Raw genomic sequence first — 24,476 nt, 5'->3', positions numbered from 1 at the left:
CTCATGGTGTTTTCTAAATTTCTAGCCATTGTATTTCTCTTTTTCGTTTTATCAAAGAATCTTTGCAAATAAAAAATTCTAATAATAAGAACGTACGAAAAATATAAGTGGACTAGAAAATAAAGAAAAAACTTTTTTTATGCGAGAGTCTTCTACGATTGTGAATTTCAACTCTCAATGAAAGCATCAATTTGTGGATGCAAATTTCCGCATTCTTCTTCTTGGACAAAATTGCACCTACAAAACAATTAACATCTTATGTCAAGACCAAGAGCTTCATGTGCCCACGATGAATGGCGGGGGGGGATTTGGCCGAAGAACCTCAGATGCCAAAGTTAGAATTTAGAGAGAAAAGTATTTGGAGAGTTTTTGGGAGTTTTGCAAGAGTGTGGACCTAATGTTTTAGAAAAAATGGGTCATATATATAGGGAATGGAGGTGGCCGGCCCTTAGTGGTTTTTTTGTGTGAAAATAGGTGATTTAATTGGTGATTAATGGATTAATTAGGAATTAATGTCCATTTATATGGAATAATTTGTAGGTTATGAAGTAATTACCTAAGATGAGGATGAATGAGATAAATTGGAATTGGTTACATTTTTTGGACACTCTTGGCTTGATTAAAGAATGATTGTCCACTGCTCGCGCGTAGGACAACCAGTGTGTCTCAGGGGTAACTTTGTTATTTTTACCAAAAATTCACATGTTGCCTTATGATTATTTTTAGCTCCACAACAACTGCAAAGGAGTGCCGAAAAAGTTCGATGTCAAAGTGAGAGATGAGGAGAAGAACAAAGATGGAGATGAAGGTAATGTTTTGGATTTGGATGCGAATGCAGATGCAGAGTTCAAGACGATGAAGAAGTTGATATATCTGGAATGGGAGAAGAAGAAGGGTGCTAGTAGGGATTTGAAAGACATTGCAGGGACATTTTGAGGGATGGCGTCGGTTTTGAGCTGGAAGGTGAGCCAATGGCGACGGAAGCAGAAGATGAAGAAGGTTGAGAACGAGGGTTTTGTGGCAGAAAAGCGGCGGAAGACCCAATCAGATGTTAATGGACGAGCCTCGGGATTCTTGGGACAGGTATTTGGGTCCAAGAGCCGCCCAGCCGAGGCTGACCCAGATAGTTTCGGTTGTGGAAGAAAACTATGAGGGAGGTGGGGTGGGTTTTTGGATGGGAGGGGATATGAAGATAGTGAAGGAGAGGAGGTGGTCGGGGGGAATGGGTTTCTGGGTTTTCAGTTTTTTTTTTTAATTTTTAGGGTAAATTATTATAATATTTTTAATGTATAAAAAATTATTTTTTGCTACGTGGCACATATTGGGCAACCAAGTGGTACAAATGTAGCAGTCACGTAAGCTCTTAACGGATCAATTGATAGAAAATGTAACAGATGTATTATATTGAAAAAAAATAGTACTTGAAGTATGAAGTGAAATATTTTGGAGATATTATATAAGATTGTAATAGATGTCAAACCTGAGATTGTACAATGTAATTTACCCTTAACAAATATATCGGAAATCTGGCCTAGAAACTCAAATCGTAGTTCCCAAAAATCATGATTTATCTGAAATTACATATAATTAGCAACAAAATTATTGACAACTCATCCAATTAAAAAATAAGATTACCAAAAGGCCAAAACGGCCGAGCACGGGTCCCCGCCGTGCATTTAATGACCCATCCACGTGTCAGCATCCCCTTCAACTTTCACCACCACCGCCACGTCATCATCCCTCTCTCATCACAAAGCCAAGTTCCCTGCTCCGAGTTCTCTTTCTTCACTCTCGCTTCCTTTATATCGCTTCTCATGGCGGTCAACGTGTCCCTATAAGACCATCGAAACGCAGAGCCCTGCGCAAAAACGACATACCCAAAGCACAAGTCCTCGAGCAGCATGGGGAGGATGGGAAGCAATTCGAGAGCTCACTCGGCGAATCCGAGCGACTACAAGCTTCTGGAAGAGGTCGGATATGGCGCCAGCGCTACTGTTTACAGAGCGATCTATCTCCCTTTCAATGAAGTAGTCGCCGTCAAGTGCTTGGATCTCGATCGCTGCAATAGCAATTTCGTCAGTTTCTTATTACTCTCCTTCTTTTAAAAAATTTTTAAAAACCCAAATTTTGTAGTTTTTCAATGATTTTTGTGAATAATTTGAAGTTGTTTGGTTGCTATTGAAGCTAGATTTGTGTTGGAATCAAGATCTTTGCCTTTTTTTTATGAGATTGGAAATCGATTTTGGAGATTTGTTAGATTTGGGAATGTGAAATTAGTGAGCAATCGAAAGATTTTTGCTTTTTTTGGATTGGTGTAGTTTTTAATTTGGATGGGTTTATGGTTAAGATCCTCAGCCTTCGTTATAGATGAGCACGAATCACGAACTGTAAATTTTGCAATGCTATTGTTTTACTTGCTGAAGAAAACCCATGTTTTACTCCTTTCGATACTGTGGCTGATTCCTAACCCAGTAATTGATGTATTATGTTTGTATTATGTTTGTAGGAGGATATACGAAGGGAGGCGCAGACGATGAAATTGATAGATCATCCAAATGTCGTAAAGGCGTTTTGTTCATTTGTTGTTGAAAGAAACCTTTGGGTGATCATGCCATTCATGGCAGAGGGTTCTTGTTTGCACCTCATGAAAATCGCATATCCGGATGGGTTTGAGGAGTCTGCGATTGGTTCTATCCTTAAGGAAACCCTTAAGGCTTTGTATTACCTTCATAAACAAGGTCATATTCACAGAGATGTTAAGGTCTGTTTCATTTTGCCGGTAACCATTCACTGCGCTTCATTTTCATATCTTTGTTTGGGGGTCTCACTTTCGATTGTGTTAATGTCTTGGCTGCAGGCTGGAAATATATTACTTGACACTAATGGGGCAGTGAAGCTTGCCGATTTTGGCGTTTCAGCTTGCATGTTTGAGGCAGCTGATAGACAACGCTCAAGAAACACTTTCGTAGGAACGCCTTGCTGGTAAGTTTTATTGCCTCATAAGTTATTACTTAATTCCTGGTTTGGTACCACATGTTAAACTGCTTGCTTTATCATCCGTGTAGTTGAAATTTGGATTTATTTTTTGCTTTCCAGGATGGCACCAGAGGTATTGCAGCCAGGAAGTGGATACAATTCCAAGTGAGTTTTATTTGATATGGTAACTTGAATATTTTCGAACTTCTTAGAATTTCTGGCTGCTTCTTCTAACAAAAAAAAAGAATTTGTGGCTCCAGGGAACACATAAAAGCTCTTCTCCTCATCCGGAGACAGACGTAGTTTCTGAATTAATAAGCATGACTTCACAAATTGCATTGCTACATTTGGTCACTGTTGAGAGTCCTATGTGGCATATATAATATATCTTAGTTTTCTGTTGGATGATCACTGTTCAGGGCTGACATTTGGTCATTTGGTATAACGGCACTGGAGTTGGCCCATGGCCATGCACCATTTTCAAAATACCCTCCAATGAAGGTACTTATGTTACCTGAGTATAGCTAGACTGCATACCTATGTGGTAGTTCGTCATCAAAACCTCTGACATGTCACTCTTTTGTTTGTTTTCGTAGGTTCTTCTCATGACCATACAAAATGCCCCTCCAGGACTTGATTATGACCGTGATAGAAAGTTCTCTAAGGTATTGCTTTTCTTTCTAGATAGAGTAACAGTAGTGCAAACATTTGTTGCTGCATTGTGTATCATTAATTGGTATATAAGTGTCAAAGACTTCAATTCTAGTAGAAGCCTTGTATTGTATTTCGCTTACAGAATAATATTCTAATTGGAGGATTTCCAGTTGTCATCAGTCTTTTAAAGAAATGGTTGCAATGTGCTTGGTAAAAGACCAAACAAAGAGACCAACAGCAGAGAAATTATTAAAACACTCCTTTTTCAAGAATGCAAAAGCTCCAGAGCATTCTATAAAGAAATTGTTTACAGACTTACCACCTCTTTGGAATCGTGTAAAAGCCCTCCAGGTTAGCTGTCACACTGTTTTTATATTGCTTCCCTGCTTTCAGTCTTTCACATGTTTTAGTATGCTTGTTTCATGAATTGCTAAAGTATTGGACTATCACAGCTTAAAGATGCAGCACAACTGGCTTTAAAGAAAATGCCATCAGCAGAGCAAGAGGCAATGTCGCAGGTCTGATACGTATCTTCAAGCTGTTACTTTTTCACCTAAAATTGACTTAAACAGGGTCACAATTGTTCACATTCAGAGTTCTGTTATATAAAAAAATTTCTTTGGTGTATTCCTCAGTGGTTTACTTTTTTTTTTTTTTTAACAGAGTGAGTACCAGCGAGGAGTTAGTGCCTGGAACTTTGACATTGAGGATTTAAAAGCTCAAGCATCCCTGGTATGCCACATTTTATTATTTAGCACGTATCAGCATGTTCCATATAAAGATGCTTTCTCTGGGGATTTCTTTGTTTTGTGTATTGCTGACTGCTGAGTGAATCTCAATTAATATCTTTCATTTTTTATGCTAGGTGCAAGATGATGATGAAATGATGGATGAAGATGAAAAATTTAAACCTGTAGTTGGTAGTGATAAGGTCATCAATTTGCTTTATTCTTTAGAAAATTGTTACACTATTTTAACTGCAGTTTTTATATTGTACGTTGCTGGCCTTTCGCTTTTAGAAGTGTGATTTTATGCAGAAAGGTGATTTCCTTTTTGTTTATGCTAGCAGATTGAAACTAGTTGGCGATCCAGTTTGGGGAAGTTGAATGAAAATAATGAATCATATTGGACTGATTACAAAGGAGAAATAAATGGTGATGAATCACAACAGGTTGAATGCTTAAACAACAAGGGCAAGGATATTGAAAGTAATTTATCGGAATCCACTGGTCAGCAGAAAACAGGCTGGAAGAAAAATGAATCAAGCTCTGAGGCAATAGCGTCTACATCAGAAAAAGACACAGTGCAGGCCAAGCCTAAAACTCTTATTGTGAAAAGTCGTCAAACGCTGAGTGGTCCGCTCACACCTGGTTCTGTACTTAGTCATTCATTATCAGAAAAGGGCCGCATCTTTGAAAGGTTTGTCATGGTTGAGTAATGCTCCAGAATTTAAGCTTTTGGTTTCATCTCTTGCTCTCTCTTGTGGGATATGTTCCTGATGCTTTGATAACTTCAGGAGTGTGAATGAAAATCAACTGATAATTGATAAAGGTAAATGCGAAGTACGACGAACACCAAGCTTTAGTGGTCCACTGATGCTTCCCAATCGAGCTTCAGCAAACAGTTTATCAGCTCCTATAAAATCCTCTGGAGGTAATGAGTATTTTCATAATGTTTTTAAAGATGAAAATCAACAGTGCAACTTTTTCAACTGTTATGTGCCCAATTGCTCGGAATTCTTATAGCACTAATTGCTTTACCTTTAATAGGATTTAGAGATTCTATGGATGACAAGTCAAAATCTAATTTGGTGCAAATTAAGGGGCGATTTTCAGTGACATCAGAAAATTTAGATCTCGTAAAGGTGAGGCTTTATTGTTATGCTATGCTTATTCTATTTTTCACAATCACTAACTTTAAAAAAAATTGCTATAGGATATTCCATCGAGTTCAGTACCTCATCATTCTTCACAGGTAGGTAGCTGGTTTTGCTTAACCCTTCTCAAGTAAATGTTTTTAGTTCTAATTCATGTTCTGTTTTGTTATTTTAGGGATCACCTCTGAAAAAGTCTGCTAGCGTTGGTGATTGGGTATTTGAATCCAGGCAAATGGTTTGTTTGTGATCTCTCTCTCTCTCTCTCTCTCTCTCTCTCTAATGGTTTTTATCAGACATGGTCCTTGATGTTTCGTCAACTCTTAATTCTTGTCCATCTATTGACATGCTTGTCAATGTTGTCCCTCCATCAGACTGTTAAAAATCCGCTAGTTTGCTGACATGGCATGCATGTGGGGACCATTTATCCAATACCATGTATAAAAAAATGCTGAATAAAACCCACAAAAAGTTAATAAAAAATGAGTATAATAAATAAGATGTTAAAAAACTAAAACAAATCCCCCTTCCATCTCAGCCATCGCTACAGCACCCAACTAAACCGTCCTCCCCCTCCTCACTACCCTATTTCCTGACCCTCTTCCCAAAACCAAAAACCCATATTTCTTGCTGCAACCCACCCCCAACCGTACACGCACACATGCATCAACCAAAACCTGATGCTCCATCCCACGTCATCCGTGTCCAATAATTCTACCATGCTCGATGGGGATGGTCATGGAGATCAAGATGTCGACGGCTTTAATGAATATTGAATGCCATGGCGGTCCAATAGGACTCTTGGGATGGGCCAGGTCATCGGAGGGTAGGGTGGTTTGGCCAGCGGGTCATGTGTATTATTTTGGTTTTTTCGTACTTTTTAAAAATTAGATTTTTCATAATTTTTAATTTTTTAACCATTTATTGTACCCACGTGGCACTATCTCTTTGGATATATGGTCCCCACATGCATGCCATGTGAACAGACTAACAAAATTTTTAACGGAATCTGACGGAGGGACAACATTGATGAGCTTGTCTATAAATGAACGACCAAATTGAGGTTTTTGAAACCTAAAGACTAGAATTAGGAGTTGGTGAAACATGATGGACCATTTGTGATAAAAATCCTTAAATAAAAGAAGATTACTTTATGAGATATGGATCCCAGCCGTTAGATACTGAGTCAACTGTAGCGAGCATGAACTTCATTCTCATCAATAACTGGGAGATCTAAGTTATGTGTGTGCATATATTAATATTCTGAGTTCATGGGTGTATTTGATGAACAATAGTAGATTGTGTCTACAGTTTTTTCCCCATTTTCTATGTTCACTTAGCTCTTACATAGTTGTTACTTTATACCATGACGAGCATGTAGAAGGTTCAGTTACTGACTTTGCCTCTGCAGTAGTTTGAAATCTTATTTGTCCTTCATTTATGTGATTTCATTCTTTATGTTTCAGCCTGCCACTGTGTCACCAAAGGAGTTCAACAACAGTAACGTACCTGCATCACTTCTCCTGCCTCACCTTCAGAATCTTTTTCAACAGACTTCGGTTCAACAGGTAAAAGAGAAAATCTGGTTCAACACAGATAGTGGATGGACTTGAAGAATTGTTTCAAAACTTCAGCTTTCAAATTTAGTGCAAATTTGTTTATTCTTTTAATTGCAGGATATTATTATGAATTTGCTAAGCAGCTTGCAACCAGCTGAGGCAGTAGAATGTGAGTGAAATATCTGTGGCAGTATAATACTAGATATAAGTTGTGTATCAGTAAAGATTTATTGAACCACTTAGTAAGGTACTCCTTTTCTTATTTCAGCTATTCAAAATGGAAAGTTACCTCCATTGCCTCGCAGTTCTGAGAACAATGGAAATGTACGTATATTTTATTTTGCCCCAGTTCTGATATAAAGATGGGGGTGGGATATCCACACACCCTTTTTTACTTCTCTCACACCTTTTTAATTTTCGACTGTCGGATCGGATGAATTAAAGAACATCAAAGGACATAAATTAACAAGGGGTGTGGGAGAAGTAAAAAGGGGTGTGTGGATATCACACCCCTGAAGATAACTTGTCATATTAGCTTCCCAGCAGTTTCCCTTTGGTATTTTTTTTCTTTTCCAAATGGTAGATTTCTTGATTGTTTTCTTTCTATCAACTTTGACTGATTGATAAAACTTTCCTCAACCTTGACTGAAATGTGTTATTAAATCCGTTAAGTGGTCTTGTGCTTACTAGATGAATTAATTTGATACGGGCCTTTTCGGAAATATTATGGTGGTCGCTTTACTCTATTGCATCGCATGTTAAAAACTCTGTTGGACTTGTATATCAACGGTCAGTCAGTGATTAGCTTTGTACATTTTATAACATTCTCTAATTTGTCTAACCAACAGGTTGAAACCGCAGTTTCTGAGAGGGAGCGTTTATTGCTCGTCAAAGTATCGGAGCTTCAAGCCAGGTTAGTTATCCCAAGTCTAAATTGAGTACTTCGGAAGTGTTGTTTTTTTTTTGTCCTGCTTTTTTATACAAGTTTGGCTGATGTTTCTCTCTTTCCAGAATGAACAACTTGAGTGATGAACTGACTGCCGAAAAGACGAGACACGTTCAAGTGAGTTGCTAAAGACTTCTTAGTAACAGTATTATGAGTGGGAAGTGTTGATGGTGATGGGTTTCTGTGTGTATCCCGCTATTTGCTTGCATTTATGATAGCATTAACAAGTTGGTTACCGCTTGACAGTTGCAACAACAGCTAAATGCTGTATCTGGGCAAGAGAACGGAGAAAGAAGTTGAGGCTGCGTGACCCAAAGTTGTGATTAGTGTAAAGTGAATCCATGATGTACATCCGGCCAAGAGCTGTAGACGTGCTGAATGCGTTCTCCAACGAATTTTCCTCTTTGCTGAACGGGAACCATTTATGGCTGCCGATAGAAGTAAATGCATCGAGAGGATAGAAATTGATGTTCCCGGATCTCCTTCTTCCACTGTACGTAATAAGTTTCCTTCCTCACCACTTGGGAATTTAGACGAGCAATACACAGTTTACGGATTCCTCAGGATGTGATTTGTCCGGTTTGAAAACGGTAACTTATGTACTTCCCTGTAGTGAAGATCGAACTCCTGGGCTGGCGGTCAAATTGGTTTTAGTTATAGGCTTGCAGGCTTGCAGCCATGAGTGGCCATGAAATATAAGGAAAAGAGAGGTTATATATATGTTATATTTTATAGTTTATATTGTTTTTTGGTCAACGCAGATTTTATGAGCTTGTATATGATGGCTGTAGAACACGGAAATCCTTTTCTTGTGGATCCTAGGGATCCTGCAATTGTGACTGTTTATTGTATATTGTACGATCAGTTTTCGTTATCGTTAGGTACTATTTAAATTTAAAGTTAAAATTTGAAATGATTTCTGATCGCATAATGTACTATGAACGGTCACTATCTCAGGATTCTTAGGATTCCCAAAAAAATGATCCGGCGATGATCCTTTTCCGTAGAACACAATGTTGTTTATTTATTATTTCATTGTTTATACTAAATCTGCTTCCGCAAATCTTTAGCAATTAGTAATTTGGGATTTAATATACTTTTTTTCTTTTTGTTCATAGTTATTGGGATTTCCTAAACCTTATTGGATTAGAAATTTTATAAAGAATTAATGAGGTAATTTTATAGCGTCTTTTTTATTCTAAAATTTAACTTGAAAATGTAGAGATTTGTCATCGCAAGCCAACTTTTTGAATAGGAGCTGCTTATGAGCTCTACTAATTGAACATATCAGATGTTCAAGTTTGAGGAATGAGGATATTTTTGTTTATCGTATATTGTGCAGTTATAAATTATTGTAATTTTTATTTTATTTAAAATTAAAAATAAATAGTATTTGATAAAAATTGGGCGTAACAATGTACGATAAATGAACATGATTAGATGATTTCCTGGATCCTCATTCAAGTTTGAGCTCTACTAGTTGAACATATCAAATGGTCAAGTTTGGTTGAGGTATTTGTTGATTTGTCCCCTAAACTGATATGGAGTTGGCAATTTTTTTCCTAACTTTTTATTTTAGCCGATTATCCTATTGAATTTTTTATAATTCGTGACGTTAGATTTTAAAAAATTTCATCCAATTTTTCATCAATCTTGATGACAGAAACAACACACATTTGTATGAGGGCAAAAATGATAGAAAATTGGATGGATGAAAATTTGAACGTAGGCTTGACAGTTTAACTCCATACAAGTTCAATGAGAAAATTGACAAATATTCCAATTTGATTTCTATTTTATCGAGATAAATGTAAACTCCACAATTTAACGTTGATTTTCGTAACAATTTTATAAAATAATGTACAAAAAAAAATATGACACGGGCAAACAGTGAGAGTTCCGGATCTCTTTAGCATCTCTCTTTCCCAAAACGCGCGAGAGTCGAGGTGGCTGCCACTCAGGCTCAGCTGTGCAGTAATCTCCGATTACATTTGCAGGAATCCAGTGCAGTGCGCCTCACATGTTACGCTAACCTCTCCCGAACCCAAGCAAAACCCATGGCCGCCGCAATCCACTGCTCCTCCGCCCTCCACTCCCTAAAACCGCCGCAGCTTCCTGCTCAGCTCTCTAGCCTCAGACCCTCTCTCCTCTCCGCCAACAAACACCCAAACCGGAGGAAGAACAATAACCTCTCCGGATACAGACTCTGCAGAGCGGAGTTCTCAAACGACGCGCCGTTCGCCGCCGCCATCGGCGCCTGCATGCTCTCGTCCCTGGTGCTTCCTGTCAGCACTCCCGACGACGATGACAGTGGGGGTTCGCTGATGGATTCCACCGACGCCAGGTTTGCCGTCATGGGCATCGTCAGCTTCATTCCCTACTTCAATTGGCTGGTAAAACAAAAAACAATCCGTTTCTCTCTCAAATTATTGATCTTTTTTTATCATTTATGTATTCTTCTTTCAAATTTTTGAACTTTTTGTTTATTTTTATTGGGTTTGTTTTAATTTGTGTTTGGTTGCAACGAATAATTGTAGAGTTGGATTTTTGCTTGGCTGGATACCGGAAAACGGCGGTATGCGGTGTATGCGCTTGTGTACTTGGCTCCCTACCTGAGGTAGGGGATGAAGATTGCTGCTTTATTGAATGCTTTTGACTTTGATTATCTGAGCAATTGCATACTTGTTGAGCTTATGCTTGTAGTTTTCGATTTTCGAAGAATGAGGTAAATGTGTCATGTGAGTGATCCAGATAATCCGTAATTCTAGGCGCTAATGTATTGCTTGATTTTCCGATGATTTGTTAGGACGAATTTGTCGCTGTCGCCTGAGGAGAGCTGGCTGCCTGTTGCTAGCATCGTTTTCTGCATTATTCATGTCCAGGTATGAGTCCTCATCAATTATGCTCTCCACCCGGTTCATCATTTATCGCTTATGTTGGGGTCGAATAGAGTTCCTGTTTTTAATCTCTTGACGCAACCTTTTCAAATGAGCGGTGAATGTTACCAGAACGGAAATGAAGTATATTGCTAGGCAAGTTATAGCCTCTACACTAATGGTTTTGAGGCATTTCGATTGTGAGTTCATTCAATCGTTTGTAAATCATGTAACCGTAATCTTGTGATTCCACATTTTCGCCCTTGTAGCTGGAAGCAAGTATTAAAAATGGGGATCTTCAGGGCTTTCAATTCTTTAATGAGGCTGCAAAGCATCTCTCGTCAACTGCTAGAAGGAAAGATCGTCAGAGTGGGTATCAAGGAACCTCCGAGGAGGTATTAACTACTTTGGGTCCATAACAATTTTTAAGAATTCTGGATAGATTTTTTGTCCTTGTTTTACATAGGCTTTAACTGCTTTTATGTCATATGAAGGGGACGAAGAAGGAAAATAAGAACCTTCCATCCAGTGAAGAACAATCGAGAAACGGGATTGATGATTGGGGAGCTCCCAAGAGGCCCTTACAAGATCGTGAGCGTGCCAATGTCGATTGGGAAGAAAATGAAAGGAGGAAACACTAGAAGGTCAGAGTTGGATGCAAGCAATTTCTATTTTAAAACGCAGCCGTAGCACCCAGACAAAGTACCATGAAGACAACCGTGACTGCAGACTCAACGCATGAGGAAGAGTCGAGAGAGATAGAGAGATACCATACACAGAAGGTAGTCCGATATCAGTAGCTGCACACTGATATGAATTAGAACATGATGGTAACGATGAATTCACATGTAGAGTGTAGAATCCATTTCGACACCATTGATACGAATTTGTTTATCGATTAAGTTATTTGTTATTACCTCCTGAAATAAAGCTCAAAATATCTTATTTCTCGCACGTATGAACATCTTTTGGTTAATTGGATCCTGATAGAGAGTTCTTGATAGGAAAAGGACTCAATAGCCCTGTCTTAAAACAATAATCCAGAGCAACAGCAGCAGAAAGAAAAATAAAAAGACTCTGAGACACGTAAATCGCGCCATCAAAAGCATGTGAAAAGAAGCTACCGGCATTCAGTTCCAAAGGCTGTCCGCCATCCAGTGTAGCAAGCCCTTTGACAACTCCGAATGCTGCAGGCGCTCCGGTCTTGAGATGAGCATCGTCCAAGTCTCTTCGTATTGTGTATCGGAAGGTGACTCCGAATAGAGCACAGCTGGCGAAGGTGACTCCCAGAGGGAGGATCAGCTCAGAAATGCTTGCCACCTGAGTGAAGGAGAAGGGTAATGCAGCAACAGTGCCGACTAGGGCGGAAACTGAGGCTGCTTTTATGGATTGCCATCTCTCTTTATCCTTGTCGATTTCCTTATTTTCGGTCGCTGCAAAAGAATATCCGCCGCCGAGTTGATCTCCGTCTTGTGAGAGGGCACGTTCAGCTTCTTCAACCATGGATTTTGCTTCTGATATCTCCTTTTGACATTCTGCAATCTTCAATGCAAACAGAGTCAATAATCTTAGCAGGAGAAGATGCCCGACAACATATAGTATGTCAACTATCGTTGTATTTGAACAAAAATGATAGTTAGAAACCAAAAAACAAAATCTTAACACAACTGAAGCAAATGACAAATCAGTGTTTTCAACAAATGAACTGACCATTTCACTTACAAATTACACAAAAAACCAAGTGGGAGCTGGTATCGACACTCCAAAATAGTCCATCCCGATAAGAAGATAAGGCGGATAGAGTGCTTAATGACTGTTTTGAAGTGCTAATATCAATTCTCAGTCGAAAAATTTCTAGGAGATAGGAAAAGGCACCTAAAACAAAAACTCAATTCAGAAAAACCCAGAAAATGAATCAAAAGTTGGGAACTGAGAAGATTTAGAACCTCAGAAGCTCTGCTTTCTAGTTGAGCAATGTAATCCCTCACAAGCTTGGCCTCAAGTTCCTGCCTTTCAATCTCAGCCAGCTCTCTCTTAGCAATCTCAACTCTCTGAGACGCCTTTTCCAACCCATCGAGCAACTCCCTGTTCTCTTCTCTTTTCAAGAGCTCCTCCACTTGCTCTCCCACAATGCCACTCAGTGCCTTCTTCAAGCCGCCGCCCTCTCCGGCAGCGCCACCAGTCGTGCATTTTGCTATGAGAGGTCGATGAGGTGGGGAAGGAGTAGAAGCTCGGGGGAAGAAGATTGCAGAGGAGGATTCAGATGGGGTGAGGAGTTTTGAGGGGAGGAGATGCGATGTGGGATTTGTGGAGGGAGCCCAAGTGAGCTTGATAGTTAAGGGCATGGTGGTCACTGGATTTGGAGGATTTTGTTATCCTATTTCATGTTTTGTTTGAGAAAGTACTGACCACCACTCACCCCCAACTTCTACTTGCAAAGTTGCAACTTATTGAAGGCAAGAGGTAAAACAAAAACTTACGGCATGGTTACTTATTTGAAAACGGGGAAGGCAAAGGTCATGCAATGCAAGTGGTTAAGAGTTTTTATTTATATATTCGAGATCTTGAGTTCTTATCATTTTGTCGTATTGTTTGATACAAAAATTGAAATAAGTTATGAATGAAAAATTGGGAATGATGTGAGAAAAGAAACATGATTGTTACGACATGCCTGATTTTAACGTGAAACCCATTAACTTTTTTCTTTCTAATGTGTCTGCAAACGCAAAATATGTCAGGAATAAGAATAACACACACCTTGCATTACCTATTTCTGATATTTGCATCCGCCCTTCTCACATGAACCAAATACCAACAATGCCTCCGTCCATCCTCCGTGTGAGGTTTGACGGACGCATATGGTGGGCTATTTTTTTAATACAACGATTTATAATGTTAGCGAGGTTTGTGAGACCTTTTAGTCTAATGGTGGTGTTTGTGATGGCCTACTTAATGAAGAGAAATGTAAATAATTCTACTGTCATTTTCCTCTCCGGTTCTTTAAAGAAAGAATATTACGAGAAAGAATTGTCTCGAATGAATAATTTCATTGATCTGAATCATACAATAGATACAGGAGCATTCTCCTAATAAATCTCTAATCTAATAAGAATTGTCTCCAAAAGCTTCTGCGTCTCAGCATCGAGAACTCCAGGCCTTAAACCATCATACTTTCCAGCTGCTGAAGACTTCTGATAATATCGCGTTGGATTGCAAGAACCAGCATTCTGATTGCGTTTGGACTTGAGCTGTTTACGGGCACTATTGACAGCAGCATTGTTACGAGGCTTCGGGCATTTTTTCAACGAGTGATTGTAAGAGCCACAATTGAAACAACGACTTGCATCATCTATAATCTCAGAGTGTCCGTTGGGATTGACGACGAAAACGAGGTCGCGGTGGCGAGCGGAGGAAGACCCATTTTGCAGAATGGAGCGGTCAGCGCACAGATCAGGACCTTTGGGGAGCTCGGCTCTCACAGCCCATGGTGTCGCCATTGAAACTCTCACTCTTCTCACAGCCCATGGTTTCGGTTTTGGTTCTGTCTGTGGAGGGGATGGAGAAGACGAAGGGGGTGGAGGGAATGGAGAAGACGAAGGGGGTGGAGGGGTGGAACCGTGGAGGGTCTTCCAGAAGGAAAAAAGGGGTTCCAGTGGGGAAGACGAAAGGGGAAGGAAAAAAGGGGGGTTTTGGTTTTTTTATGTTTTTTTTTTTAAGTACTTTATTTAATTAAAATTTTAATTATTTTAATTTTTAAATTTTTTTTAATGACACGTGGCGCCCAGTCATTGTCCACATGGGCGCTACGTCATCATTTAACAGCAGAGTTAACAGTTTGACTAACGGATGTATGAGACTGTCCCAAAATTAACACTTTAGGTATGACTCTGGGACGAAAAACACTTGATGTACTAAATGTTGAAAACCACGAAACTTGAAGGTAGTAAACTGAGTTTAACCCTATATAATTAATAAGGAAACATAAAAATATCGTAACCAATTAGGAAAAGAAAACCAAATACATATGTGATAAGGAAACAAAATGCCCCTTGTATAAATGGGGAATATAAAAATTGCGATCCTAGTTTATTTTAGTGGTAATGTTAGAGATACTAAATTTATAGACAAAATTTGCAAGTTAAATGATATGTCACCAATAAAAAATTAGTACATTTATCAACATTTAAGTAATAATCCAATTATGAACATAAATAATACAACAAAAATTAATTATTTAAGTTTCCATGACTAAATAAAAAATTTGAAAAGCAATTTTGACAAGTATCTTTTAGCCATTTTTCTTTTCCATTTTATTTACAATTTTTCTTTATGACCACTTCTTGGCCTAGCCTTGGCATGGCTCCAATGGCGGATTCAGGAAAAATTATTAAAAGGGTCACATGTAAAAGTTCACAAACATTTTTTTAGATATTAATAACCTTAAAAATTAAATCATAGTTGTAACATCCCACATCGTCCAGGGGAGTGAATCCTCTAAGCTTTATATGTATATTCTCATCTCTACCTAGCACGAGGCATTTTGGGAGCTCACTGGCTTCGGGTTCCATCGGAACTCTGAAGTTAAGCGAGTTTGCGTGAGAGCATTCCCAGGATAGGTGACCTACTGGGAAGTTCTGCTTGTGTGAGTTCCTAGAAACAAAACCGTGAGGGCGTGGTTGGGGCCCAAAGTGGACAATATCGTGCTACGGTGGAATTGAGCCCAGGATGTGGTGGGGGCCCGGGCCGGAATATGATAATTTGGTATCAAAGGCAATCCCTGGCCGGATGTGTGCCAACGAGGACGTTGGGCCCCTAAAGGGGGTGGATTGTAACATCCCACATCTCTCAGGGGAATGGATCCTCTAAGCCTTATATGTATATTCTCATCTCTACCTAGCACGAGACTTTTTGGGAACTCACTGGCTTCAAGTTCCATTGGAACTCTGAAGTTAAGCGAGTTCGCGCGAGAGCATTCCCAAGATGGGTGACCCACTGGGAAGCTCTGCTTGCATGAGTTCCCAGAAACAAAATCGTGAAGGCGTGATCAAGGCCCAAAGCGGACAATATCGTGCTACGGTGGAGTCAAGCCCGGGATGTGGTGGGGGCTCGGGCCGGGATGTGACAATGGTTCCATCATTCATAATTTATAGAACAAATAATAATAATACAAGTTACAATTGTCCAAGACACGTTTTTATATTTTGAAAACGCTGCATTATAGCTTCATTATCAATAAATGAAAAAACATTTACTCTCAATATATACTACCGTACTATCACTCAACTATTGATCTCCTATTTGGTTATGCAAGGGACATTTCAAAAAATTCATAGAGGAAAATGCTCTCTCTACTGAAGCAGTAGCTACTGGTAGAACTAAGCCAATGTGATTAACAAATACACATGTGTGACGGTTAGGTAATATTTAAAAAAATATAAAAGAAGAGCAACCCTTCTTTGAAACTTTTTATCAAACAGTTGGAGGACATGTATGAGGCCAAGTCCAACTTTGTGCTGCACCTTGAAGGTTGGAGTTAGTCTTTGAGGCGTTTTCAAGTTTCTACGGAAACATCTCTACCTATGAACACACAAGCTCTTTCCATTCCCAAGTACCAAACGTAGTCTGAGAATTAGAAGAATAAATTAGCATCAAATTCGTTATTCACTAAATTTAAACCTAATACCTTTTCATAGTTACCAGTAATGAGAAATATCACTATTCAAACACTAGATTTAAACCTAAGAAATATCACTCTACTAACATTAATTGGCACATGTTATGTTCTCTAATTTTTATTACTGCTTTTAGGTATGGAGCCTTGAAAAATACATTCGACTATTTGACTTAGAATAGTATTCTTCACACACCATTTTCTATTTCTCACACAACCCTTTTAACTTTCGACCGTCTTGTTAAATTTAATTGAAAAAATTCAATGAAAAAAAATTAATAGAAGTGTGAAAAATAATAAGACGTATGTGGATGACACTAGACTTCATTTATAAGACCTACTCCAACCCTGGGCTAAATGCCAAATATTTAGCCCAAAATTCCCCCCAAACACCCTCCAACCCAAGCTAAAATATTGGGCTAAAAGGGGAATGCTAAAGTTGGGCCAAATTCCCCCCCAAATTCCCCCCGGGCTAAATGCGAAATGTTTATCGGAATTTAAATTTTTTTAGATTAAAATGTTCATAAAATTAATTTACAATAATCTACATATTTATTTTTTTTAAAAAAAATTGATTTAAGAAAAAAATTTAGGCTAATTTCATTCTTTAATAATTCCGGGCTAAAATTTTAGAGTAGAAGGGTTGGAGCAGAAAAGATGTTTCTGGGCTAAAAGCTAAATTTTCCGGGCTAAAAAATTTGGCTTTTAGCCCAAGGGTTGGAGATGGTCTAAGGTGTGAAATTAATTGTAAAATAATAATAAAAAATGAAATTGTAGAAATAACTCCCCGACTGTTGAGATCCCCGCAAAGGCATGCTTCCGCTAGTAGGCAGAGGGTTTAAGCACACACTCCCATTCGTCTTCCCCGCCTACCACCACCGCCTACACCTCCACCTCTCCCGCTCTCTCATGGCCGCCGCTACTTCACCTAAGCGAGTGGGGACCCACAACGGCAGCTTCCACTGCGACGAAGCCCTCGGCTGCTTCATGATTCGCCTCACAGACAAGTTCTCCAACGCCGAAATCGTCCGCACTCGCGACCCCCAGGTTTTCAATCCCTTTCCCACTTTCTGTTTGGTTTCCGAGAAAATTGATGATAAATTAAGTTACTTGGTTGAAATTCGAACCATTTGCAGCAATTTGTGATTTCTTATCGTAGATGTTATTGTTTGATTGAGGGTTTTAGGTTTTGGAGGTTCTGGATGCTGTGCTTGACGTTGGGGGTGTGTATGATTCTAGTCGGGACCGATACGATCATCACCAGAAGGGTTTCGAGGAGGTTTTCGGGCACGGGTTTAAGACCAAGCTGAGCAGTGCTGGTCTGGTTTACAAGGTATTTGCTTCAAATGGTCATATCTGTTTTGAGGGATATAAGTAATGGGAATTTCATATGTGTAACTTTACTCGTGTTAAATCTGTTTGTAGCATTTCGGGAAGGAAATAATAGCGAAGGAGCTTCAGGTCGATGAAGGTCACCTCGATGTGCACCGGTTGTTCTTGGCTGTGTACAAAAGCTTTATGGAGGTACTACTAAATTTTGCATCTTTTCTTCATATTCTATGCGAATATAGAATGGGGGCCGTGCTACCATTAATTTTTAACTACATTTGAACTCGAATGGAATTGTTGATGCTGAGAGCCTGTTATGTTATAAATTAGAACAAAAACCATTATGAGGCCATTTTTGCCCTGATTCTATAAGTTTTCATTGAAATGTCATTTGTCATTACTCAGTTTGGTTTCTTTAATGTTCAGCAGTTTCATGTTGACATGAATTCTTGTTATTCCAACTGTATTTTTGACACTTTCGATTACTTGTAACAGGCAATTGATGCTGTTGACAACGGGATCAATCGGTATGATACGGACCAGCCTCCAAGATATGTGAATAATACACACTTGTCTTCAAGGGTGGGCAGGTTGAATTTAGATTGGATAGATCCTGATCAATCATCTGAAAAGGAGAACGAAGCCTTTCAAAGAGCAATGGAACTTGCGGGCAGCGAATTTTTAAGTGTACGTCTTCCTATCATTAAGACTTGGTGGATATGTAGAATTTGCTCATGTTTAATATGTTTCTTTCAAGTCCGAGGACAACCAAATTAAAGAAGGGTTGAACGCTTTAATGAGGATATGTTTTAGTTGGAATTTTTATTTTGCATCCCTTTTCAATGACCTTGTTTTTCAAAATTTCAGAGTGTCCGTTTTCATGCAAAATCATGGTTACCAGCTCGATCTATCGTGATGGAGTGTCTCTTGGCAAGATGGAGTGTTGATCCAAGTGGTGAAATCATGGTTTTGAATCGATTTTGCCCTGTAAGTATGCAATGCTGTATTATTTATTTTTATCAGTTAAATACTCTTTGGTTTAAGCTTTCTCATATCATTGTGTAATGCCAATGCTATTAATTTTACAATTTCTTCATTACGTTCAACTGTTTTTTAGCGGTTTATATGATTTTATTCCCTGCAGTGGAAGCTTCATTTATTTGAACTTGAAGAGGAAATGAAGATTGAGCCGCCCATCAAATATGTTCTCTATCAGGTACCTTTATTTATCTGGTGTCCTTGCTCTTTTTATTTAATTTAATTTTTATCTTAGTAATTTTTCCTTCCATTGATCTGTATAAAGTATAAATGCATTTAGGTGGTAGAAAGGCGATTGGGGAAATTCCTGCTTGTGACTTTATTATGTGCAAAGAAAATATTAGGAAACTGGAGTCACATAATACATGTTAAGAGAGTATTGGCATTACGAAACTCGTTTACCTGTAATTATGCAAGTTCTTTTGACGCAATTTGAAATATTTTAAGCTTCTTTAAGAGCTATCGGAAATGTAAGTAGATTTAAAGAACATTTGTTGGGATCATTTGGAAGTGTAGTGTGTACTTGCACGACTTTCTGGCCTCATTTCTAGTTTACGATATCTCTCCTTTCTTAGCACCTTTACGTTTCATTTAGTTGTGAAGCTAATAATATGTCTGCAATTTTTACATGGAGAAGAGTCCCTAATTTTAATATTACAATAAAAAAATGATATGCAGGATGATAGAAGCAAACACTGGAGAGTTCAAGCGGTTGCAGTCACTCCTGATAGATTTGAGAGCCGAAAGGCTCTTGCATCACAATGGCGGGGGCTTAGGGACGAGGAGCTCTCAAAGGAGACTGGGATTCCTGGATGTGTTTTCGTTCACATGAGTGGATTTATTGGAGGAAATCAAAGTTATGAAGGTGCTCTTGCCATGGCAAAAGGGAGTTTGAAGTCTGATTGAGCAGATTGTGACTTGCATTGGCTTGTTACCAATTCAGATTACTAAATCTTGGGCATTTCAGTTACTTGTACGCTAATTTCTCTTACCTTAGCCCGTTTCTTTATTCCCAGGGCCAATTTTGTCTCTCTATTCGTTTTTTGATATTGTATTGGAAATTTTCCCTATTAAGGTTACCTAAGTAAACATTTTATGCGGCGATTTGAACTGGTATATGGATTGTGGAACGTCAATTTTATTGATGTTTGACCTGGGTCATGTAATTTTATTTCAGTTGAGCGTATATCTATCTGTTCAGCCTTTTACATCATTATTCAGATGTTTGCATAATTTAACTTGTCTTAAATGTGTGCTAACAAAATCTAATTTCTCAATTCCCGTCGTGCCACGAGATGGGAATATGCCTGAGACGAGAAAGACTTTCATGAAACGGGGCGGACCGCAGCCTTTAGACTACAGTAGAATACAGGTTACAGTTACACGGCGAGAGCTCCAAGAGTCCACTACGCACGTGCAAACGTGACAAGTCTCTCTCCTCTCGCACCAACATAAACTGCGTCGCGACGACACACAGCTCACATGTCAGTGAAGTGAAAAGTGAGAGCCTTCTCCCATAAGCCAAAACACCAACCGGCAGCTATGGCCACACTCACTTATCCGGCCGCGGCCGCCATCAGAACCACCAAATCATCTCTCAGAAAACCCTTCTCCATCATCCCCATCAAACCCAATTCCATCTCCCCACTCAAACCCCTAAACCTCACCTCTAAACCCGCCACCTTCTCAATCAAATCCACCGCCTCCTCCGACCACTCCTCCACCGCCACAACCACCATTACCACCACCACCACCTCCTCCATCTCCCCCTCCTCCCTAACTCTCAAATCTCGCCTCCAAAACGGCCAGACCCTCTACGGCCTCTTCCTCCTCTCCTTCTCCCCCACCCTCGCCGAGATCGCCGGCCTCTCCGGCTACGACTTCGTCGTCGTCGACATGGAGCATGGCCCCGGCGGCATCCCCGAAGCCCTCTCCTGCCTCCACGCCCTAGCCGCCACCCAAACCCCCGCCATTCTTCGCTTACCCGAGACCTCCGCAACTTGGGCCAAAAAAGCCCTAGATCTCGGCCCACAAGGCATCATGTTCCCCATGATCGAATCCTCCAAGGCCGCCAAGAAGGCCGTCTCCTACTGCCGCTTCCCTCCCGCCGGCGTCCGCGGGTCCGCCCACACCGTCGTTCGCGCCTCCAACTACGGCATCGACGAGGGGTATTTGAGTAATTACGAGGACCAGCTGCTGATCATGTGCCAGGTGGAGAGCGAGGAGGGCGTGAAGCACGCGGAGGACATCGCAGCCGTCGATGGAGTCGACTGTATTCAGATGGGGCCGTTGGATCTGAGCGCCAGCATGGGGTACTTGTGGGACCCCGCGAACAAGAAGGTGAGGAAAATGATGGAAAAGGCCGAGAAGGCCGTGCTGGGGTCCGACCCCAAAGGGGGTGGGGCCTACTTGGCCGGCTTCGCTATGCCCCATGACGGGCCTCGCGATTTGGGGACACGTGGATACCACATGGTGTCGGGAGCCGTCGATGTAGGGCTGTTTAGGAGCGCGGCGGTGGAGGACGTGAAGAGGTTCAAGATGAGCTTGATGGACGGTGCAGATGATGAGCGGGAGGACGAGAAGGATGCTGATGAGAAGTACTGGAGCGAATGAAGAGGCAGACTGTTGAAAGCTTTCTTTTTAGGCGGGGAGAAATATTGACGAAAATAATTAGAATTTTGGACTCGCTTATTTGTAAATTTTGAAGTGGGGGTTTTTTTTTTTTTTTTTTTTTTTTTGGTGTTTTCATAATGAAGGTCAAATTGCCGGCCAAATTTAATAATTAGAAGGATTGGATTGGAAACGAAAAATTGCATCAGCGAAAGTCACTTGCTTATATTTTTTAACTGTTAAAGTTACCAGTTTTTTTTTTTGTTTTTTTATATTTATTTTTAAATGATAGTGGAAGTGAGTTAGATGGTTAAATTTTAAGAAGGAAGTGAATTGGTTAGGATCCAACCCGCCAAGTTGCATAAACGTTGTATCATGAATAAGAAAAGGCATTGCAAGTGCTTTTTCTTATAGCTGGCTTATCTGCACTCTGCTTCTAGAACATATAAGTCGTGCAGCGTTAAGAAATTTAATTTGGCAAATAAAGTGGATTATTCATATATATTTTTATAAATGATAATATTTGTGGGTTAATATTAACTTAGGGATGGGCAGGGCCGGCCCTGAGAATTTAGGGGTCCTAAGCGAGTCTTCAAAGTGGGGCCCTAAAGTTCTCGGACCTTCGACTACCTGTATATTGGTATGTAGTAAAAAAAAATTCGCTAATTACATAAAAAGTCTATTTCTTCATCAAACATCATTAAAAATTAATATCAAAATAAAAAAAGATATACTAACATTACTTAATATTACATGTCACAAGTGTTTAGACGCAAATGCACTAAGTGTAAAAAACAATAAAACTTGATTGATGAACATAATAATTCAACAACGCCAAGTGGTTCTCTTGTGTTCTTTCTAAAATCAACATACACTAGCGAATCAAATTTTAGAATAACCTAGTTTTAACAATAGATTATTGAAAAAGAAAATTTAAATTCAAAGTTATGGTTACCTCAGATTACAATCTTCATGATCAAGTGATAGTTGCTTAAACATTCAAGAGACATAAAAAGACTGGGAAATTGAAAGAAAAGGATTACAAAGTTATGATTATTTTGGTTTTTGTTATTTTTTTTTAGGTTATTTTCAAAGGGTGCATTTTTGCTCACCCACATTAACTTGGGTGTATGCTCACCACACATCTCCAAGCTTGCCAAGTGTCCCCTTGCTTTAATCCTGGTTAACATTTTCATTTGTTATTAATATTTTACTATAATAATGCATTAATAATCATCTTAACATTTATCTTTAAACTTTTTAATCAATATTTGTATCTCAACCGTCCATCTCCCCTCTTCCTCCCCCCTCCCATCTCTCTCCTCTGTCCCTTTTCCCCCTTTTCTGTCATTTGGGCGAACATCCCAAATCTAAAATCTCAAATTCTAATACAAATTTAAAGAGGAATGGGTGAATTGATTTGACGGGGTGAAGTCCATCAACATCGTGAGAAAGGAGCACAGGTTGCCTCCATTCACCCGAAGCAAAGATGCACAGATAAGTGAAGAAAATTTGTACCCAGAAGACTGTTCCAAATTGTGGGTGGTTGGCGTGGGGTGGTGATAGGTGAGAGGAAGCAGATAACAAGTGAGAGGAATAAAGGGTCGTCGTTGCTGCTTTAAATGCTCGAGCAATTTCCAGTAGAATATTATACATAAATAAAATTACAATTAGGAGATAATTTCTGTGATTCGAAACGCCATGGATGATTTGGTGGAGGAGGACAATTTCTTTGAAACTGAATAAACGCTTCGGGAGGTGAGTTGCAGACGGTTTTTTATTTGTCTATTTTTAGTTTATTTTTATTTCTTTATTAAATTAATAAAGAGTCATTAAATCACAATTAACCAGGGTTAAGGCAAGGGGACACTTGGCAAGCTTGGAGATGTGTGGTGAGCATACACCTAAGTTAACGTGGGTGAGCAAAAATGCACCCATTTTCAAAAGCAAAAGAAAAAAAAATGTATTTGGACAATTAAGGCCATTAATTTCACTAGCCTTTTGTCACACGCGTAGGCGTGTGACAATTGGCCTTTGTATGTTTTTTATTTAAGAAACTCAAGTTTTTTCTATTTATACAAATTTTATTTAAAATATTTTTGAAAATAATAAGAATTTAAACATAAACCACCCACTAACATGAGGTTTTGTTATTTTTTTTCTAAAGTAGAAAATTTTAAATTCATTCAAAATTAATTTTTGTTGAATTATTTTAACTCCTTTTGATTCTTGTAATTTTAAAAAATTTAAAGAGCAATTTATCTTTAATTTCATAGATTTGAAAAAAGCAAAAACTAATGCCTACAAGGTGTTTTAAACAGCCCACACCAATGAAAACGAAGTGGAACCGTTTCCACTGCACCAACGAAATAATTGTGATGTTTATTACGTTTTCTTTATTTATATTTTATATACAGGATATATAAAAAAATTTGGGCCCCCGAACTTGGGGGCCCTTTGCGACCGCCTACCTTGGCTACCCTCAAGGCCGGCCCTAGGGATGGGGCAATTAATGACTAACTAACGAGTTTGGTTACTATGTGCAGTTAATGTATTCTCCAATAACTGTAGACTGATGCATGCATCAGGTATATTTTTTTCATACTGTTGATGTTAGAAAATATCAAGATGCTTCATTAAAGTTTCTGTTTTTTCCTTCTTTGATACGACTGTCGTCTATGAAATTTGAGACTGAGATTGTTTCTTTCTTTGATCCAACAATTGCCGTCTTCAAAATTTGAACTCAGGCCAATTTTAACATTCACAATAGGCGTGTAGGTCAGTTGATTAAGTACATTTGCTCATGCACTCGAGGTCTTGATTTTAAATCCTCCCTCCTGTCGTATCGATTATATAAAGAAAAAGAGAATGTTAACATTGTAGTATTCCTTACATTTCTAATTTAAAAATGTTTGACATTGCACTCTTGAATTTATGTGAATAT

The 24,476-nt window shown here is 39.1% G+C and overlaps 5 protein-coding genes across 6 annotated transcripts; 4 read left to right on the top strand and 1 right to left on the bottom strand.

Annotated features, from left to right (window-relative positions):
* Positions 1–1,758: 1,758 nt before the first annotated feature.
* LOC103452564 (serine/threonine-protein kinase BLUS1) lies at positions 1,759–9,071 on the top strand. Of its 2 annotated transcripts, XM_008392067.4 has the most exons (21): positions 1,759–2,075; positions 2,507–2,761; positions 2,858–2,982; positions 3,097–3,141; positions 3,396–3,477; positions 3,573–3,641; positions 3,811–3,981; positions 4,083–4,148; positions 4,294–4,362; positions 4,496–4,561; positions 4,700–5,049; positions 5,147–5,283; positions 5,400–5,494; positions 5,566–5,604; positions 5,682–5,741; positions 6,970–7,071; positions 7,180–7,231; positions 7,331–7,386; positions 7,911–7,975; positions 8,074–8,125; positions 8,255–9,071. In XM_008392067.4, exons 1-21 carry the CDS (start codon positions 1,902–1,904, stop codon positions 8,306–8,308), a joined length of 2,184 nt encoding a protein of 727 aa, XP_008390289.1. In that variant the 5' UTR covers positions 1,759–1,901; the 3' UTR covers positions 8,309–9,071. The 2 variants fall into 2 exon arrangements, with proteins under 2 accessions (XP_008390289.1, XP_008390290.1); XM_008392068.4 differs by lacking the exon at positions 5,566–5,604.
* Positions 9,072–9,521: 450 nt separating this feature from the next.
* LOC103452565 (uncharacterized) lies at positions 9,522–11,838 on the top strand. The gene is made up of 5 exons (XM_008392069.4): positions 9,522–10,401; positions 10,546–10,625; positions 10,815–10,890; positions 11,154–11,279; positions 11,379–11,838. Exons 1-5 carry the CDS (start codon positions 10,066–10,068, stop codon positions 11,523–11,525), a joined length of 765 nt encoding a protein of 254 aa, XP_008390291.1. The 5' UTR covers positions 9,522–10,065; the 3' UTR covers positions 11,526–11,838.
* LOC103452566 (uncharacterized) lies at positions 11,811–13,391 on the bottom strand. The gene is made up of 2 exons (XM_008392070.4): positions 12,831–13,391; positions 11,811–12,426 (listed from the first exon to the last, which is right to left on the bottom strand). The coding sequence occupies exons 1-2, from the start codon at positions 13,227–13,229 to the stop codon at positions 11,857–11,859; spliced, it is 969 nt and encodes a 322-aa protein (XP_008390292.1). The 5' UTR covers positions 13,230–13,391; the 3' UTR covers positions 11,811–11,856.
* A 3,921-nt stretch (positions 13,392–17,312) lies between these two features.
* LOC103452568 (uncharacterized) lies at positions 17,313–20,135 on the top strand. The gene is made up of 7 exons (XM_008392071.4): positions 17,313–17,602; positions 17,742–17,888; positions 17,981–18,079; positions 18,380–18,571; positions 18,752–18,871; positions 19,029–19,100; positions 19,601–20,135. Exons 1-7 carry the CDS (start codon positions 17,369–17,371, stop codon positions 19,826–19,828), a joined length of 1,092 nt encoding a protein of 363 aa, XP_008390293.1. The 5' UTR covers positions 17,313–17,368; the 3' UTR covers positions 19,829–20,135.
* Positions 20,136–20,200: 65 nt separating this feature from the next.
* On the top strand, positions 20,201–21,732 carry LOC103452569 (uncharacterized). Its single transcript, XM_017337073.3, has one exon. It carries the CDS (start codon positions 20,465–20,467, stop codon positions 21,533–21,535), a length of 1,071 nt encoding a protein of 356 aa, XP_017192562.1. The 5' UTR covers positions 20,201–20,464; the 3' UTR covers positions 21,536–21,732.
* The last annotated feature ends 2,744 nt before the right edge of the window (positions 21,733–24,476 follow it).

Source organism: Malus domestica, chromosome 14 (genome assembly GCF_042453785.1).
Source record: "Malus domestica chromosome 14, GDT2T_hap1".
NCBI lineage: Eukaryota > Viridiplantae > Streptophyta > Magnoliopsida > Rosales > Rosaceae > Malus > Malus domestica.
This window is presented reverse-complemented; position numbering and strand designations above follow the sequence as displayed.